This window comes from Mesocricetus auratus, unplaced genomic scaffold (genome assembly GCF_017639785.1).
Source record: "Mesocricetus auratus isolate SY011 unplaced genomic scaffold, BCM_Maur_2.0 Super-Scaffold_100008, whole genome shotgun sequence".
Lineage (NCBI taxonomy): Eukaryota > Metazoa > Chordata > Mammalia > Rodentia > Cricetidae > Mesocricetus > Mesocricetus auratus.
Genome location: NW_024429192.1, coordinates 54145337 through 54164425, shown reverse-complemented (window position 1 = coordinate 54164425; position 19089 = coordinate 54145337). Strand labels below are relative to the sequence as shown.

Below are 19089 nucleotides of genomic sequence, written 5' to 3'. Positions count from 1 at the left end.
TACACAATAGTCAACAGTGAACAGTCAATGTGTCCAGTGCATATTCTCAACCTGCCACACTGAATGTTTCAATATCCTATCTTTCTGAACCAAATGTTATCTATCCTGTGGAAAGCTCCAGGCATATGACACTAAAAACACTAGAAACCTGCTATGATATAACCAACTGCAAATTTCATTGATTTTTCTGATTAATGAGTAACCTACATAATAATGGAAATCTTTTACTAAAACATGAAGTCTAGAATTGCTGTCTCCAAGGTATATTTACTAATAGTAACCAGGAAATAACTTGATGGTCATGTTTCTAGGCAATTTATCCTTTAATAGAAATAGAACTCAATTTGAAGAAGCTATAAAATCACAGGGAGATCTTCTAAATCACAGAGCCTCAACAGGACATAAAGAAACCTCAATGTGACACAGTCATCTGGGCAGTTAGTGCATAAAGTCTTAGAACTTCCAGATTCAGTAAGGAGACCTAGCAGGGGGTAGAATTCCACTGTAAACAAACCTTATAGAACAGGAAGAATGAAATACAGAAAGAAAAGCCCAACAGAAAAAGAACTAGCCTATGAAGTAACTCCTTCTTCATGATAGTAAGTAAAGAAAAACTAGACAAGGTCTCATGTTGACAGGGTTATAATGACCATTTAATATTTCCAAACCATCTGAATAATGACATGAACAAAGGGTATGATTATACTTGCTATGTGTACTTGATAGTCCTAATAATTAATTGATAAATTTATATAACTTATTTTTTATTTACTAAGTCTTCATTTGTAACTCATTTTGACTAATGCCACCTTTTATATAAATAATTTTAATCTTACATATAATAATTTATATGTAAGCCTTGGGAGAATAGTCTTGTTTCCCTGTCCATATTGAATATCACAAGGCATTTAAGGCATTCTTGGCATTCCATTCACATATCTATTCTGATGTTGTGCATCTGGTCAGGTATTCACAGAAATTATTGCCTACAGAGGATGTGCCTGCCCTAAGTATAAATGACATTATCCTGTAGCTGGGGGTCTGGATAAGATAAAAGAGAGAATAGAAAAATCCTGTTGTCTCAGGAATGTACTCTCTGCTTCCTGGCTTCTTTGAGATGAACCATTTTGTTCTACATCCTGATATTCTGCCTCACCATGGTAGTCTTGGGCCGAAACATCTGAAACCATGAGCCTAAATCCATCTTTCCTCCTTGGTTCCTGGTGATAATTGTGTTTTACAAAGTGTCTAACGCACAAATATTGCACTTCTGATATATTAGTAATCTATAACAAAATCAAACTATTTGGGTCTAACAATCATAAACACAAATCCAACTTTGTAAACTGAACCTGTATTGTCAGGGTCCTCCGGCCATCAACCATCCAAATACAGCTGCCCCATGTACATGACTCAACCCTCATAGAAAGTAAGTAACTTTGGACCACCCTGCTACCTGCCAAATTCCAGAAACAGTCCTGCGGTTTATCTAGGGCATAGGCTTAAACAATAGAAGGTGGAATGTGAAAGGTAAAGTTAGAATCTGCAGTTAGGTTACCAGAGAACACAGGATGACCTACCCATCCCACTGACCTTTGCTCCACCAGGCTCATTGCAGCTGCAGCACACCCCCATTCCTTCCCCTCCTCCCTTCCCCTATATAAATCCCTTTGGGATGAATAAAGTTGTCGTCTTGATCAGACTCCTGTCTTGGCGTCCATCCTTGTACCCCCTGCACTCCACTTTTCTCCTAGGTGTCTAACAAACCCACGTTGAGTACCCTGGGGGTTGGGACACTGTGTAGCAACATTTTTGGATAAAACAATCTGTTCACATCATTTAGAATGCAAGTATTAATTTAATATAAAATGAAACATTACAAGTAAAAGTTACTGTAGAAAAATCAAACTCCAGACCATGCCCATAGTCTTCAGTTTAAGAAATATACTCAAAACCAGGTATAGCACTGCATTCTTTTAATCACAGCACTTGAGAGGCAGAGGCAGGAGGCTCTTTGGAAGCTTGAGGATAGCCTGGTTATGTAGAGAGATCCTATATCAAAAATAGACAGACAGGCAGGCAGGCAGGCAGGCAGGCAGGCAGACAAAAAGACATTCATTGGGACAGTTTGACTTTGAAGGTCTTCTTTCCAACAAGTTCCAGTATATCTAACCGGGGCTATTTCTCATGTAGCTGCCAGTAAATTCTTGAGTTTCAGGCATAATGACTGTGGTAATGCAGCTAAGACCTTAGCCTCTTATAGAATATTTATAACTGTACTACCTAACTTAGATATGCTGAATCAACTGCATATTGAGCTTCATGTGAAAAAAAAATCACCAGAAATGATGTTCAGTATTTCTGAGACAGTGTCTACTAATAATTGCTTAGAAAATTTTGCGGAAAAGATTTTGATGCACATCAACTAAATTATACCAATATTTTAAATATTTTAACTCTTGAGGGTAATAAACACCTAATTTGAGTGTGTGTTCTAAAATTCCAGTCACAGAAGTTGTGATCCATTAGGTATAAATGGTGCATAATAAACTGAAATTCTATTTCATTTTTTAAAAATATTCAAGTAAGAGTATATTGGCCAGAAATATCAAATTCTGGGTGAACATTTGTTACAAACTCGGTGAGGCCTCCCTCACTTCAGACTTTCTAAATCACAAACTGCATTTTATGAAAGAGCCCCAGGTGGGTCTCAACCATGCTCAGACCTCATATGAGAAGCTTTATCAGATAATGTACAGAACAGATTAAAGAAGCGTTTTTCGGTGGTTGAATGATTACTGTTAACTTCCTTTTCAACTTTCAGGGGCAGAGTCAAAATTATTGTCCTGATAGTAGAAATGTGGCCATGTAGTCCCCCAAAAGCAGTTAAAGATTAAATTATGAAGAGGAGAGGAGATGAAAGAGCACTGAGGAGGAGAATGATGACTAAAAACAACAACAGTCAGATAAGAAGTGACAGTGTCCCTGGAAGTGCTGTTGTATCTTAATCCAAAACACTGATAGGCAGGAATTTTAGTGGAAAATTTAACACAAAGACTTTCCTCAAGTAAAACAATCTCATGATTTTAAATAAACTATCCTAGCTAGAACTATTATACAAAAGACCAAATTAAAAATGAATGAATATTCAGCTAAATTCCTTTCATAGTCTTAGTGAACTATCAACCAACTAACCTGTCAACAGAAGCTTTACTCAATCACTAGCCATTGTTTTGGGAACCATTTAACATAACACAAACTAAGCTTATTTCTGCAACTATTAAAGTGACTTACCAATAACCTAAGTTAGAGACAGAAAACATGTTCTGTGAAGTATTAGAAGATAGTAAATAGCTGGAGCATTAAATACCACACAGTTTGTATTACTACTACCCAACCTTTACACAGTAGTACAAAAATAGCCACAGACAACACACACATTAATAAGCAGAACTACATATATTCTAACAAAGACTTATTCCTAAAAGGAGGCATGACCTATTAGCTATGCATGTCACAGTTTGGGATGTAATCATTAACTTTTCTATTTTTATTTGGCTATGTAGTTTCATAAAAATTAGCTGAAATTATTAAGAAAACTGCTTTAAATAGTTCACTTTTCCATAGAAATTATAGGATATTTATCTTATTTTTTATATATTGCTTCTTGAAACAAATAAGAAATTTATATGATCAAAATGTTATGCATTCTCAATTTACACTGCCAAAATATACAAGAAATAGTTATTAGCACATACAGTATTAATTAATATAATAAAACTTCATGTTTAATATGTACCCATATCTAAAAGCCAGAGACACAAAACTTATAAGGTACATCTTCAGTCCTTTGAAATTTAAAATTTAAGAGAACATTTGTCAAAACTGAGTGATAGTCTTATTTTAATTCATATATACAAATAAAATCTGGCACACATTCTGTCCTAAATAATTAAACTTATTTTGTTGTTACAATTTAAATGGCAAATGTCTTACAGATCATTACTTGATTTAGTTTTCTTCTTTAGGTCTTTTGAGATGGATTCATAAAACATCCAAGGTTGGCCTCAAACTCACAGCAATCTTTCTGCCTACACTCCAGAAGTTTGGGCTATAGAGTGCATCACCATGCCAAATCCTTTTACTTGAGTTTTTATCTTCTCTTAAAATAATTAATCATCCAATGTCCCATAATTTTTCATTTAACCCAAAGAGGTCATTTGTAAGGCAAGCATTTTGTGTTATACTTGCTAATGATTGCATGCTCTGTTAAAAAGGTTAATATTCTATAAGTAAAAGCAGTTATCAGAAGGGAAAATGTTTCAGTTGATCATTTTCTTGTCTACTCTAAGAAGTATATCAAGGTGTTTAATTATACATTTGACATATAATTTTGCATGCTGGTACCATAGAGTGAAAATTTATGTAAAAATGGTATTAATTAAGGATATATGGAAAATTCTGAATTTTTGTTCAAAAGAAGTATTAACTAGTAAGTATATAGTTAAGAAAAGTTGGTTTAATAATGACTCAAACCAAAAGGAATTTTTTCTTGCCTTTAGATCCAATAAAAATAATTAATTCCATCCTATAATCAAGGACTACAAAATTATACATGATATTATCATATATTCATTTATAGCATCCATGTATTATACATTTCAATTTATGCATTATTTATATATTTTACATTTAAAATTATTAATCAACTACAGTTTGCATCTAGGAAATGGTGCCTGGATTAGTAAAATATTTTGGATTAGTAAAATATTTTGGTGGTGCACTTTTTTAATCCCAGTACTCAGGAGACAGAGGCAGGCAGATCTCTGTGAGTTCGGGGCCAGCCTGGTCTACAGAGTGAATCCTAGGACAGCCAGGACTGTTTCACAGAGAAACCCTGTCTCGAAAAACAAAACAAAACAAAATAATTGAAAAGCATAGCATGCAAGTGTGCTAGGGTAAGTAGTGATATCAAAGCAAGGAACGATTTTATTAATTGGTAGTCTGAACAATCTTACTTTGGAGGAGAGATTTGATATCTTCTATAGTTACATAAAATACAAGTGAGAAAAGTATATAAGGAAATTACAAAACAAACTCAAATTTTTGGAATAGTGTTGATAAACTTTGAAAGGGTTAGTTCTAGCCAAATGGGTTAAGTTTATGAGGTGTCTGTCATCTTCGTGGTTAGCTTAACTGAATTTAGAACTGCCTAAAAGACATGCCTCTGGAGGGAAGACCTACCCTGAAGGTGGGTGGTATCATTCCATTGGGCTGGGGTCCAGATTGAATAAAAAGGAAGAGAGAAGAAACTAAGCTAAGCACCAGCATTTACCTGTTTCCTGATTGTGGACACAAATGACCAGCTCCCTCATGTTCCTGCTGCCACGCCTTTTCCACTATGATGGACTATATCCTCAAATCCTAAATTGAAATAAGCCCTTCCATCTTTTTTTAAATTAATTTTTTAAATTTAAATTAAAAACAATTTTATTTTACATATCAATCCCAGTTCCCTCTCCCTCCTGTCCTCCCATTCCTCGCCACCATCTCCGCATCCCACCCCTATCCACTCCTCAGAGACCGTGAAGCTACCCATGGGGCGGAGGGATCATCAAAGTCTGTCACATCATTTGTGGCAGGACCGTAGCCTTCCCCTCTGTATCTAGGCTGAGAGAGTATCCCTCCATAGAAACCCTTCTTTCTTTAAGTTACTTTGTGTCAGATGTTTTGTCCTGGCAATGAGAAAAGTAACTGATGATAATATTTTAGTAAGTCCTGAAGAGAAACCAACTGGAAAAGGAGGGCATTTCTGGGTCAGGTAGATGCCTGGTGCAAGAGAAACTCCCAGTAATCTACAAGGATGACCTCAGTTAAGACTCCCAACAGTAGTGGATACTTAGCCTGAACTGGTCATCTCCTGTGCCCATGGAGGGATTGGGACACCAATGCAGTCACATAACCTTCGACCTGTAGTCTGTCTTGCTATGGGATGTGCTGGGGTAAGAGTGGTACAAAGACTGTGGCAGTGGCCAACCAATGAATGGTTCTGCCTGAGACCCATGCCATGAGTGTGAGTACAACCACCCTGACAATGACTGGACCACCAGGACCCAGAGGCTGGTTGACCCAGAGACCTAGGATAGAACCAAACACAACCAGAGGGGGTAGGAGGTCAATGTAATGATACCTAATGATGTTCTGCTACACTCACAGACTGATGCCTAGTCCAACAGTTATCAGAGATGCTTCATTCAGCAACTGGTGGAAACAGATGCAGAGACCCACTGTCAAACATTAAGTAGATCTTGGGGGAATCCAGCTGAAGACAGGAAGGAAGGACTGTAGGAGCCAAGAGGGGTCAAGGACATCACAAAAAAACCCCACAGATTCAACTAACCTGGGATCATAGGAGCTAAAGGATCCTGAACAGACAACCAGAAAGGCTGAATGGGACTGATCTAGGCCCTCTACATATATGTAACAGTTGTGTAGCTTGGTCTGAAATTAAAAAAAAACAATAGGAGCAACCACTAAGTTCAAATTTAAATTTACTAGATAGATGATAAATAGATTAATAGATAGATAGACAGATAGATAGATAGATAGATAGATAGATAGATAGATAGATAGATAGATAGGCAAGCAGTAATCAAAAAAGGGTGTTGTTGGCCATGGAACAGATACATCAAGGAAATGTAATGAGGGTTCCAGAAATGAGGGTTCCAGAAATGGACTCAGACAATATAGCTAACTGTATTTTCATAAAGTAAAAAAAAATTATATGGAGGAAGGGTGTTTTCAACACACAGTGGAGTGACTAGACAGTCACAGGTTAAAAATAAATCTTGACCTATAAACCCATATGTGAAACAAACAAAAAATGTTTAGGGTGAATTATAGACATAAAGTATAAAACCCTTTTTAAAATAGAAAAACAATTACCTTTTAGATCAAAGAAACTTAGAAAGACTAGACAATAATTGGATTTTACTATAACTAAACACTATGTTTGTGAAAGACTTTGTTACAGGGGAAAAGAGACAAGCCAAAAACAGAAAATATTTGCAAATAACATGACCAATAAAATACCTGTAGAACCTAAAAAGAACATGTACAAACAAATAATAACCTAGTTAGAAAATGAAAATACATGAATAAGCATTTACTCACAGAAGACTTAAGGCTATAAAATGGACACATACAAAGATGATTGATATTTCTACCCATTAGGCAAATGCGAGTTAAAACACCAATGCGAGTCACTACTTATACAATAAAAATCAGTGATAAGACCAAATTCTAGTTAGAGTATGGAGAAATGATGTCTGCTTATGTTGCTTGTAGGAATATAGAATAATATTCAATTAGGAAATAATTGCAATATTTTGTATACAAAAAAACCATCACCATAAAACTAGCAATTGAATTGTTGGGCATAATTTTGACAGAGAAATGAAAAACTTGGATCACAAAGATACTTATATACAAATACTCACTGAAAATTTTTTAAACTAAAATTTAAAACCAATCTAGATATTCTAAAACTATTGCCATTAATACTGTGTGGAACACAAATAAATATAAACCCAGAGACAGATATTGGAGTTCAAGCTGAAGATCATAAAAGCAAAGCAGCTAGCCATTACCTCTTATTTCTACCTCAGACCAAAAATGGGTGATCCTTTCTTCGCGAATCCTCAGAGTGCAATGCAGACTGCACTGCTCTCCACCAAGCCTGACTGCAATCCCTTAGTTCCTATCTCCTCCTCCTTATATTCCTCTATGCCCAGCTATATTACTCCTGTCTCCACCTCCCTCGTGCTGAGATTAAAGGTGTGTGATCCCAAGTGCTAGGATCACATTTGTGTGAACTGTTTCTCTTTTCAACTAGATCAATTGAATGCAGCTCATTGTGACCTTGCACTAACAGAGATCCGGCTGCCTCTGTCTTCCAAATCCTGTGATTAAAGGTGTGTACTACTACCTCCTGGTTCTATGGCTAGTTAGTGTGGCTTCTGGGATTAAAGATATGTATCACCACTGCCTGGCTCTATGGCTGTGGCTAGCTTTGCATTTTGATCTCCAGTGGTTTTATTAGATCATAAGCAATGTATCACCACAACTGTGAGATACTATTTAAAAATAAAAATATATAAATTATTGATATTTTGGATGAACCTCCAAAAAATATACTTGGTGAAAATCTAGTCTTCAAAAATTTACTACATAATTCCATTCACATGGAATTCATAACTGACAAAATTATTGAGTTAAACAGTACATCTGGGGTTCAGAAGAGACAGCACTGGGAGGTGAGTTGTTTCCATCAGCTGTGCTATAGAGAGGTTTCCTGGATGGGTTGAACTGAGCTCCAGGAATTCAACTTCCATAGGTTTCTGGGGGAGAGGCATGTTTTTTGTGAGACAGCTGCTCTTTTGAGTCATCTTTGCCCTTATAAATAACCCTTCTCCCATACTCCTGTTAGTAACCCCAGTAACAACTGTTTGGTTCACCAAGTTGAATTTTGCTCCAACTGTTAGTTTTTAGTTTTTCTATCTGAGTTGAGCAGATGTATGTGTGCTGTGTCTCCCCAAGAAAAGTCTCTCATACAACAACCATATGGCAAAAAGAACATAGCTTTGTTTGTTTGTTTGTTTGTTTGTTTTCAAGACAGGGTTTCTATGTAGCTTTGGAGCCTGTCCTGGAACTAGCTTGTGTAGACTAGGCTGGTCTTAAACTCACAGAGATCTGCCTGCCTCTGCCTCCCAAGTGCTGGGATTAAAGGTATGCACCACCACTGCCCGGCCAAAACATAGCTTTTAACCAACATCCAGTAAGAAGCCAAGGCCCACCATCAATTCGCAAGATACCTAAATGTTGCCAACAACAAAATAAGACTGAAAGTAGATACTTCCCTTGTGAAGCCTCCAATGAGTTGTTCTGAGAGCCACCAATAGTAAGCAGGGTTCTCTAAGAGAACAGAACCAATAGAATATACACACACGCACACATATGTGTGCATGTGTTAAAGGGTCTGTCAAATTAGTTTATACAGTAGAGGCTGGGTAATTTAGTAACAGACATCTATATTGCTATATAAGCAGAGAATCCCATAAAGCTTCAGTACAAGAAGTTAAAGTCCTCAGCAGAACTAGCATGGTGCTGAAATTTTCTGTAGAGCCATTGGTAATGAAGGAGGATGCTGGAACTTGATTGTAGGAGAGGATGGGAACATCTGGAATGGACTCAGAGAGAACCAAAACCTCCACATATGTTTTCTCTCATATGCAAATCCTAGCCTCTAATTGTTGAATATGTGCATCTAGGTGGAAATAAATAGAGGTAAAGGCCAGGAAATGAGGAAGGGAACCATGTGATTGGGGGAAAGATTTTAATGGATGGGATGGAAAAGACAAAAGAACAAAATAGAAGAGGGAAAAATTGCAGACACAAGGATACAGTGGGGAATGGAAGGTTTGAGAGATGACATGGGACAAACAAAAATAAAATATATATATAAAGCCTGGAAACTCATGCCATGTAGGAGACAGGAATAACATTCTTTGGTATATGTAACCTTGTATATTTTGAATATCAAACCAAATAAACATTATTTGAGAAATTTAAAACATAAAAACAGTTCAAATTGTTCTAGTAAAGCAAGTTTTCTAGATTTTTTGTTATAGTTGTTAGTAAAATATTCCTTCCCTTTAGTTACTATTCTTTGGAAATATTTGGGCTAAATTAACTGGTAGAACACCACAGACAGAAAATGTGAATTGACATAATAGGTTCAAATAATTTAAGGGTCTATAAATCATAGTTTATATACTGAATTTCATCTACAAAACACATCAAACACTCTGCTTTCTCTAATGTTACAAAAATTTATGACCAGTGATACCAAAGAATGTTAATATGATTAAAATGTGGATGTTTTAGTCATTGCTTGGCTCACGTTAAAAGTTGGTGGCACACGCCTTTAATCCCAGCACTCGGGAGGCAGAGGCAGGCGGATCTCTGTAAGTTCGAGACCAGCCTGGACTACCAAGAGAGTTCCAGGACAGCCTCCAAAGCCACAGAGAAACCCTGTCTCGAAAAACCAAAAAAAAAGTAGCTTTTACATGTTTCATTCTAAAATGTATTTGAAAGGAACCCAAGAATCAGGAGATATAAGCATACCTTAAGTCACATGATGGCACATACACATCATTTCAAAATAAATACTATGTATTTTGTAGGTGTTAAAATAAAACAGTGTGAGGCTGGAGATATTATTCAAGTTAAGTTAAAAGCACTTGCTGCTCTTCCAGAGGACCCAGGTTTGATTTCTAACACCTATGGTGGCTCACAACTATCTGTAACTCCAATCCAAGAGGATCTGACACCCTCTTCTAGCCTCTATAGACACCAGGCATGTACATGGTGTGCAGACATTCATGCACACAAAGCACTAATACACATAAATTTTAAAAATTAAAAATTTTAAGTCCTTTAAAACAAAATAATGTTTTCAGAGTTCCCAGGATGTAAACTTGTACCAAGCCTGCCAGCTTGTTCCTTAGATTGCTAACCAATTCACTCCAACTAAGATAAATATATATATATATATATATATATATATATAACTTGAAATCATGATCATCAATATGTCTTCCTTTCAAGAGAGTCATAAAGGAGACCATAATATTACCTTTAATGTCTGAATAGTGAGGAAATAAAAAACAAGAAAATGACAATATATTTTGTCCATCAACAGAAAAGTAAACAGTGAGGTTTACTCAAGGCGTTGAAAGAGAAAAAAAATCTTGTGTGTGTCATACATGCATGTATGCACATGGTGTGCATGTGTTCATGGATATGTTTTGAGGCCAGAGGTTGGGCAATGAGCTTCAGGTATCTGCCTTCTCCAACCCCAGAATGACCAACTGAATCATCTCCCAGATTCCCTCCCTCAAAGAAATCTTGTGAACAGGTAGAGACTAACAGCATAACAATCTGAATAGGGAATTATTTTAGTGGTATGGCAGTATAGCACCTCTGAGCTGGTCTTATAGTTTTTCAACATCCTTACATTTTTACTCTATTACTTGTTTTATATTTAAAATAAGACAGCCCACCATACACTTGGTACTGCCTGGCCCATTGTATCTTTGCAGTATTCATGAAAACCACTTCTTCTACAATATAAAGTAGAAAAATAATCAGCCTAATCCAAAGAAGTCTTGACTAACTTTAGGAAACAAACAAAAACAAAAAACAAACAAACAAAACAAAACAAAAAACCAAATTTCTCTGTGTAGCCCTGTTGTCCCAGAACTTGCTCCATAGAATAGGCTGGCCTCGAACTCACCACCTGCCTCTGCATTCTGAGTGCTGGAATTAAAGGCACATGCTACCACTGTCCAGCAGTAAATTCTTAAGTGTTAATTTTTCTTATTGCAAAAAATACTAGATATAAAGATGCCAATAAAGTAATGAGATACAGTACTCATAAATTTTATTCAGAATATTTAAACTGAATGATTTAACCCTCACATATTATGCACATAAAATGAAAAATACTGGAAAAAGAGGAATTTCCATATAGCTACCCTTCTATTTTCTAATATTCATAAAAACACATATTTTTCATATTCTGCCAAAATAGCAGTATTACTTACCAACCATTATCATGCAATAAAATCAACACCATGTTGGTCTCTAGGTCAACACTGCTTTTCTCCAGTGTTTATCTTGGTTTGAATGGTGTCAGTCTGTATAAATTACTTCTCAAAGGTTTCTCTTCTTACCATTAACATCAAATTTTCCTGTGGTGTGCTTTTTCATTTACTACAAAAAGTCTGCTTGCTTCCCATGGAGTAGCAGACTACTCTACATAGTTAAGGTACATCCCAGTGTTTACTTGATCACTGATGATTATAAGTAGATGTGCACATGTCTAGGCCTAATTGAATCCAACGCTGGACATATAAAAATGTGATACGATTTATTACAAATAAGATAACTTCTCCTGTTTGCATTCAAATAAATCCCTGGCTATAATCATTCTAAAATAAGGGAAACTCAATTTTGATCCAAGTACCATCTTTGGCAATGCTAAAATTCAGTGTTTAATTAGAGCTGATATTACTGCTAAAAAGTATTTAGATAAGAGGGTCAGGTTGGAACGCTGGAGATATCTGAAATAATAAAAATATGTAAAATAAATTTGTTTTTACTTGAGTTTTATAATGTTAGGTTTAAGTTTTCATTGCCATAGCCCAGGGAAAAGAAAATATGATTGCTGAAATGATGTTTGATAGCCTAGAGAACAAAAGGTTTAGATATTTCACATTTTCATAAATGGCTGAATCTATCCCAATTATTCATTTTCTATGAAAAATATTCCAATAGCATAGACTTAAAAAAAACAAAAAGTTTGTCAACCTAGCACAAAATTTTATCGAAAAACAGTTCTGTCACACATAGCAGTTATTCTGTTATGCTCTTACCGTTCTCTGTTAAATTTAAGGGAATGAAGAATGGCTGGCCTTTTCTGTCTCAGATTCCACAAATGAAGTGTATCATCTGAACTCGCACTAACCAAAGCGCCCTGTGACAAAAGAAGACCAAGTTTGCGGCTTACTTATTAGGACAACAGAAACAACAAATTTACAGATCTAACATTGCTTGAATAGATACGTGTTTAGTAACCTAGAAAAAAAAGAAAAATTACAGTATGAAAGTTTAAGAACACTGAGTTGGAGAGGCAAGTGACTTAGTACATATTTATGGTCAGGAGGACTTGTTCAGAAAATACCCTTTTACTACTAGAGAGGAATAATCAATATACCACATTCACTGCTTAGGTTTTATCATCAGCTTGTTACAATCTAGAGTCACTTGAGTAAGGACCCTCAGCTGAGGAACTGCTTCCATCAGATCCACAGTGTGGAATGTCTGGGGCGTATTTATTGATTGCTGGTAGATGTAGGAGGGCCCAGGAAACTATAAGCAGTGCCCACCCTTAGGCAGGTAGTCGCAGGTCATATGAAAAACCTGACTGAGCATAAGCCAGAGGGAGCAAGCAATCAGTAGCATTCCTCCATGGCTTCTACTTCAAGTTACTGCCCTGTAGCATGCAGTTACTACTCTGATTTCCCTCAATTGATGGACTGCAACCTGTTAGATGAAATCAAACAATTCCCCTCCAAGTTGCTTTTGGCCATGTGTTTATCACAGCAGTTAAAAGCAAACTAGGATGACATCATTATGACTATTAAAGGGCTTTTCTTTTATTTCCTTTATGAAAATAGTTTAAAATCTTTGTTTCTACTATTTACATAAATATATAACTTCATAAGGAAGCCAATAGCCAGCCCAGTTTCATTAATCAGATACAGGTCATAAAAGATTATCCTTTGAGCTGGGTGGTGGTGGCACATGCCTTTAATCCCAGCACTCAGAAGGCAGAGGTAGGTGGATCTCGTGAGTTCGAGACCAGCCTGGTCTACAAGAGCTAGTTCCAGAGCAGCATCCAAAGCCTCAGAGAAATCCTGTCTCGAAAAACCAAAAAAAAAAAAAGTTTATCCTTTGAATCTATTTTTTTACATCTAAAATTTATGTATGGTTTCTTAAAATTATTTTATAATTTGACCTGCTACTTACAGCCTAAAAAGCTTTATTTGTGATATAAAAAACACCTATGCTATTTCTTCACTTTGAAGCATAACTAAATACTAAAATCCTTTGCCTTATTACCATCAATTCCTATCTCAAATACAATAGAATATGTTCCACCATTGAAAGTAGCAGAGAGCATATGTACAGATAACTGTCACATATAACTTTAGCTTTATACACACACACACACACACACACACACACACACACACACACACACACACACAGACATCCAAAGGTCATCTTAAGTATGTCAGAACTTTTATTATACAAGTATCTCTCTCACTGAAATAACACCTAAAGCTACACTCGAGTACTAAGTGTTCTCTAATAGTTATCTGGCAGACACATGGTGATCTTGAGATACCTAAAGTACTTTATATATTTCCCAAACAACTTTATTACAAGCAATCTTTCACAGTTTACAACCTCAGTCACATGCACATTCTCATTTATAGTCCATATGAAAACATATTTTTAAATTGTCAACTTTATTTCTCTTATTGGTTGATGAATAAAACACTGATTCAAGTACCCAGGCAGGAAGTATAGTTGGGGCTACCAGCCCAGGAGAAGGCTGGAGAGAGGAGAAGGACAGAGAGAGGAGGCCAAGAGATACCATGCTGCCGAAGGAGTAACATGCCAGATAACGGGTAAGCCACAGCCTCATGGCGATACACAGATTAATAGAAATGGGTTAATAATTAACAGAGAGATAGGCAAAAAGAAGTCCTAGTCATCAGCCAAAAAGTTTATACACTAAGACTGTGTATTTATTTGGGCCTGAAAGACAGCGGACCAGGCAGATCAGAAACTGTCTATACTGTACCTGTCTTAGTCAGGGTTACTATTGCTCAGATGAAACACCATGACCAAAAAAACCTGGAGACAAAAGAGTTTATTTGGCTTACACTTCCAAAGCTCTGATCATCACTGAAGGAAGTCAGGACAGGAACTCAAACAGGGCAGGATCCTGGAGGTAGGAGCTGATGCAGAAGTCATGGAAAAGTGCTGCTTACTAGCTTGCTTCCTATGACTTGCTCAGCCTGCCTGCTTATAGAACCAAGGACCACCAGCCCAGGAATGGCACCACTCACAATGGGTTGGGCTCTCCTACATCAATCACTAAGAAAATTTCTTACAGCTGGATCATAGATTGTGCCAAGTTGACATAAACTAGCCAGCACAACTGACGTTTGTTAGCGCAAACACATCACTTTTAGGCCACAACCCTTCCTTTCTTAATTGTCCCCAAGATTTCACATTAAAAAACTTAATGTTAAAAGTCCCACAGTTTTAACAAGTTCAAACACATTAAAACCTCAGTCTCTTTAAAGTAGCCAATATCTTTTAAAATCCAAAGTCTTTAAAATCCAAAGTCTCTCAATTGGGCTCCAGAAAAAATTAAAAAAAATAATAAGTTAAATACTTTCTTACTCCAAGAGGGAAGAACCAGGGCAGTCACAACAAAATCAAAGCAAAAGCAAACTCCAACTATCCAGTGACTGGGATGCACTCACAGTCTTCTGAACTCCTCCAAAGGGTTTTGGTCACTTCTCAGGCTCCACCCTCTGCAGCACACACAGCTTGTCTTCTGAACTCCGGCTGGCTCCCTGCTCCACTGCTGTTGCTGCTGCTGGTGGTGGTGGTTATTCCATGATACTGATATCTCAAAAACTTCTGCTTCAACTGGGCTGCACTGTCACCAATAGCCTCTCTTAGGCTCACTTTGTGGTGCCAAGACTCAACTCAGCCTGACCCCTTCAGTCATTGGCCTTCAATTGCCACTGAGGCTGCGCCTTCACAATGGCCTCTTCTGGTCTCTCCCAGTGTGGTGGCTGCTCTCCATGATTCTTTCAAGGCTTCAAAACCAGTACCACCTGGGTGATTCTTACACTACCAAATTCAGCTGCCAGAGAAACATACAACCTTGCCCTCCTCAGTAATACAGCTTCTGTGTACTAACTCTTAGGAAACATTTCCTGGAAGATTTCACCTCAGTGATGCTGTTCTCTTCTTAATCACTAGTTTCTAAGCTCCAGCTAATCAGCATCAACTGTGCCAGTAGCACAAAGGTTTCATTTCAATGGTGCTGGTCTCTTGTTAATCATGACCAACTCTTCAGCCCCAGCTGACCAGAATGACAGACTCTAAATTCAAAAGAGCAAACAGCCCTGATAGTCTTTAAACTTCCTTTGAAAACTTCACAGATCAGGCCTCCATCTTCCACTCTGCTCTCAACAGTCTTATTTTCCAAGGTCCTACAGAACATCCCACTGAGTTCTAAACACTCAATGGATTTTCTAGATCAAAGTTCTTCCACAGTCCTCCCAAAAACATGATCAGGTCTGTCACATCAGTACCCCACTATGCTGATACCAACTTCTCTTAGTCAGTGAAACACCATGACCAAAGAAACCTGGAGAGAAAAGGGTTTATTTGGCTTACACTTCCACAGCACTGCTCATCATTGAAGGAAGTCAGGACAGAAACTCACACAGGGCAGGATCCGGGGGGCAAGAGCTGATGCAGAGGCCATGGAAGGGAGCTGGGTATGGTCTTGCTTTCCTGGCTTGCACATCTGCTTTCTTATAGAGCCTAAGGCCACCAGCCCAGGGATGATCCCACCCACAATGGTCTGGGCCCTCCTCTATCAATCACTAATTAAGAAAATTCCTTACAGCTGAATCTTAGGGAGGCATTTTTCTATTTGAGGTTCTCTCAATTCAGGTAACTCTAGCTTATGTCAAGTTAATATAAGGCTAGCCAGTATAGTATTCCACAATATTTCTCGTTACCTCATATATCTGGGATTTGTGTCTCACATAAGAATATCTTTATAACAAATTATAATCAGAATATTTTCATTATTATTTATATAAATTTCATATATATGTAAATACACATGCCCAAAGGGTATACATTAATATATATTTTAACATGAACTCAAATTATTTTACATCACACAATAACATTTACCTCATGTATGCTTTGAAGATTTTATATTTGTGTGGATGAATGTTTATAAATGCATAGATGATTTCTAGGTATCCTAAAATTATTAATATTTCTTGAAGATATTTAATGAACTACAACTTTTTAGCTCAGTACAGAATAATGATCTTATTTCTGAGAGAGGGAGACATTCACTTGGGAAAAGGTAACAATAGAAAGATGAAATTATTAAATTTTGAATTTGAAATTTTTAAAACATGATTTATAATAGATAATTTTCTGTAACACAAAACAATATGCCAAGGACAACAAAATTAAAATATAACAGCACAAACTGAATAACATTTCTGTGTGACATCTGATTAAGCTATAAAGAAAATCAGTTATTTGGTCTGTGATAAGACTAGGATATAGCAACATCAATGGACCACCAAATATATAAATGAAAGTAAGTTCACTAGCAGGATGCCTACAGTTCATTTACAGAAGCAAAATGAACTTCCACCAGTAATACTTCTGATGATCTGCATAAAAATGTAAACCTGTAAATAAGGAGCACTAACCGTAGAGTCAGGAACTAGGAGATATGGAGAAAAGTCCAGAAATTATTATGGGGTACATCAGGGTAGGTAGTTGATGATAGACAATGAAAACAAAGAAAGGAGATTGAAGCTTGTCTTTATTTATTTAGTTATATAACCTCAATAGCACAAGAGCAAACTACAGAGAAACAAACCATGCCAGCTGCAGAAGGCAAAAAGCTACGTGAGATCCCTCTCCTAAGAACTACAAAATAGCAAGGGAACAGAGAAAGGTGAACACTTCAGATCATAGTGACTATCATACTAATGTTTTCTATTTTCCTGTTTTCCTCCCTATATGATACTCATTCAAGACTGCCTACAAGAAGAAATATGTTTGACTGTTCAGCCAAAAAGGTTATCATCACCCTCTGAAAAAGTCTGAGACAAGTAAAGTCAACATTTGCCATTACCATCATTACAGGTTGTCATACTGACTGGTTCATTTAACATAAAAGAGCTGCACACAATGGCAGTAGCCACTGGAGAAATTTGAGATAAAATGACTTTAAGTTGTCTTCAACTAAGTAAGAACTACAAACTTTCTTAGCCTTATAAATACATATTCTGTTTCTAAAAATTTAGAAAGCTAATCATCTAAAATACCTATGGACACAAAGAAAATGCATACATGAAACAACAAGTGTGTATGAAATAAATGATAAATACATGAATACAAATAAAAGATGTATGCATTATACATATAAAAGTCTATTGGTAAACAATAATAAGCTTTCAATGAAGATACAAGCAAAATATTTAAATTAGGGAAAGAGAGTGAGTAGAAAGGAAGCTCAATGGTTTAGAAAAATATTAAATAATTTTTAAAATTATGATATAGTCACAATAAAAGAATCTTCTGATAGATAAAATGTTTTCTCTTATTAAGTGTAGTATTAAATTTAGATTTTAAATGTAATATTTCTTAAAATTTAAGATCTAAATTTAATATAGGAATATGAAAAACATGAATTTTAGTAATAATGTATACAGATGTATTTTAAACATCTAAAATCATAATATCAAAAAGAACTATATAAACTACAAGTTGAATATCCACAATCCAAATATATAAAGTCTAGATGCTCCAAAAGTTAAACTTTTCCACAAAGGGAAAATTCTATACCTGATCTACTGTGGTTAAATTCAAACTATAAGAGAATTGAAAAAATTATACAAAATTACCACCAAACTATGTGTATAAAGTATACACACAATATAAATGAATTTAATATTTAGATGTGGTTCCCTTCTCCAAGGTGTCCCAATATATATGCAAATATTCCCAAATTTAAAAATCCAAGATCCACAGACTTTCTAGACCCAACTGTTTTGGATAAGGAATACTCAACCTGTAATACTCTGTGAGTGCAAGTGTGGGCATATTTGTGTTTTAAACAATCAAAAATACTCTGTGCATGTATGTTTGAAATAGTAAAAAAAAAATCTTACCTCATTGATCAGGAATTGGAGCTGCAAGACAGCTGCACCACTTTCATGTTGGCAGTGACAGTCAACACCAGGCCTCCCAAGTCTAACACAACACAAGTCAAGGATTCTAGCATTTGAATTAGCACAAATGTTAAAAAGTAAAGGAGAATCTGACTTTTTTCGCAACTAATGCTTTAATTCTTCATTGTTATTGTTTTTAAAAAATAATTGAAATATTTTACTTTACACAAATTTAATTATACAGTATAATTGAGTAATACTCTAACGATGAGAAGAATTATAGTAAAACATCTGGAGGGAGGAGTTTCCTTCCCATTAAAGTTAAACAAGAGTTGAGAATTCAGACACATCTCATTTCTTTAAATATTTATCTAATTAAACATTTTTCCCAGAGTAGATTCAAACAATTAAAAGATTACAATGCAATAAATGA

General features: G+C 36.1%; 1 protein-coding gene across 13 annotated transcripts in view; it reads right to left on the bottom strand.

The window, feature by feature from the left end:
* Stxbp5l (syntaxin binding protein 5L) overlaps window positions 1-19089 on the bottom strand; it is a 241517-nt gene that overhangs the window by 156385 nt on the left and 66043 nt on the right. For 9 of the 13 annotated variants that reach the window (XM_021227995.2, XM_013114406.3, XM_013114408.3 and 6 more), the window contains exons 4-5: window positions 18657-18738; window positions 12498-12598 (exon numbers count right to left, since the gene is read on the bottom strand). In XM_021227995.2, the coding sequence (XP_021083654.1) occupies window positions 12498-12598; window positions 18657-18738 (183 nt within the window). Of the gene's footprint in view, window positions 1-12497; window positions 12599-15105; window positions 15726-16165; window positions 16249-18656; window positions 18739-19089 lie in introns of those variants that run through there. The other 4 variants (XM_040750831.1, XM_021227998.2, XM_021227997.2 and 1 more) reach the window with 3 other exon arrangements.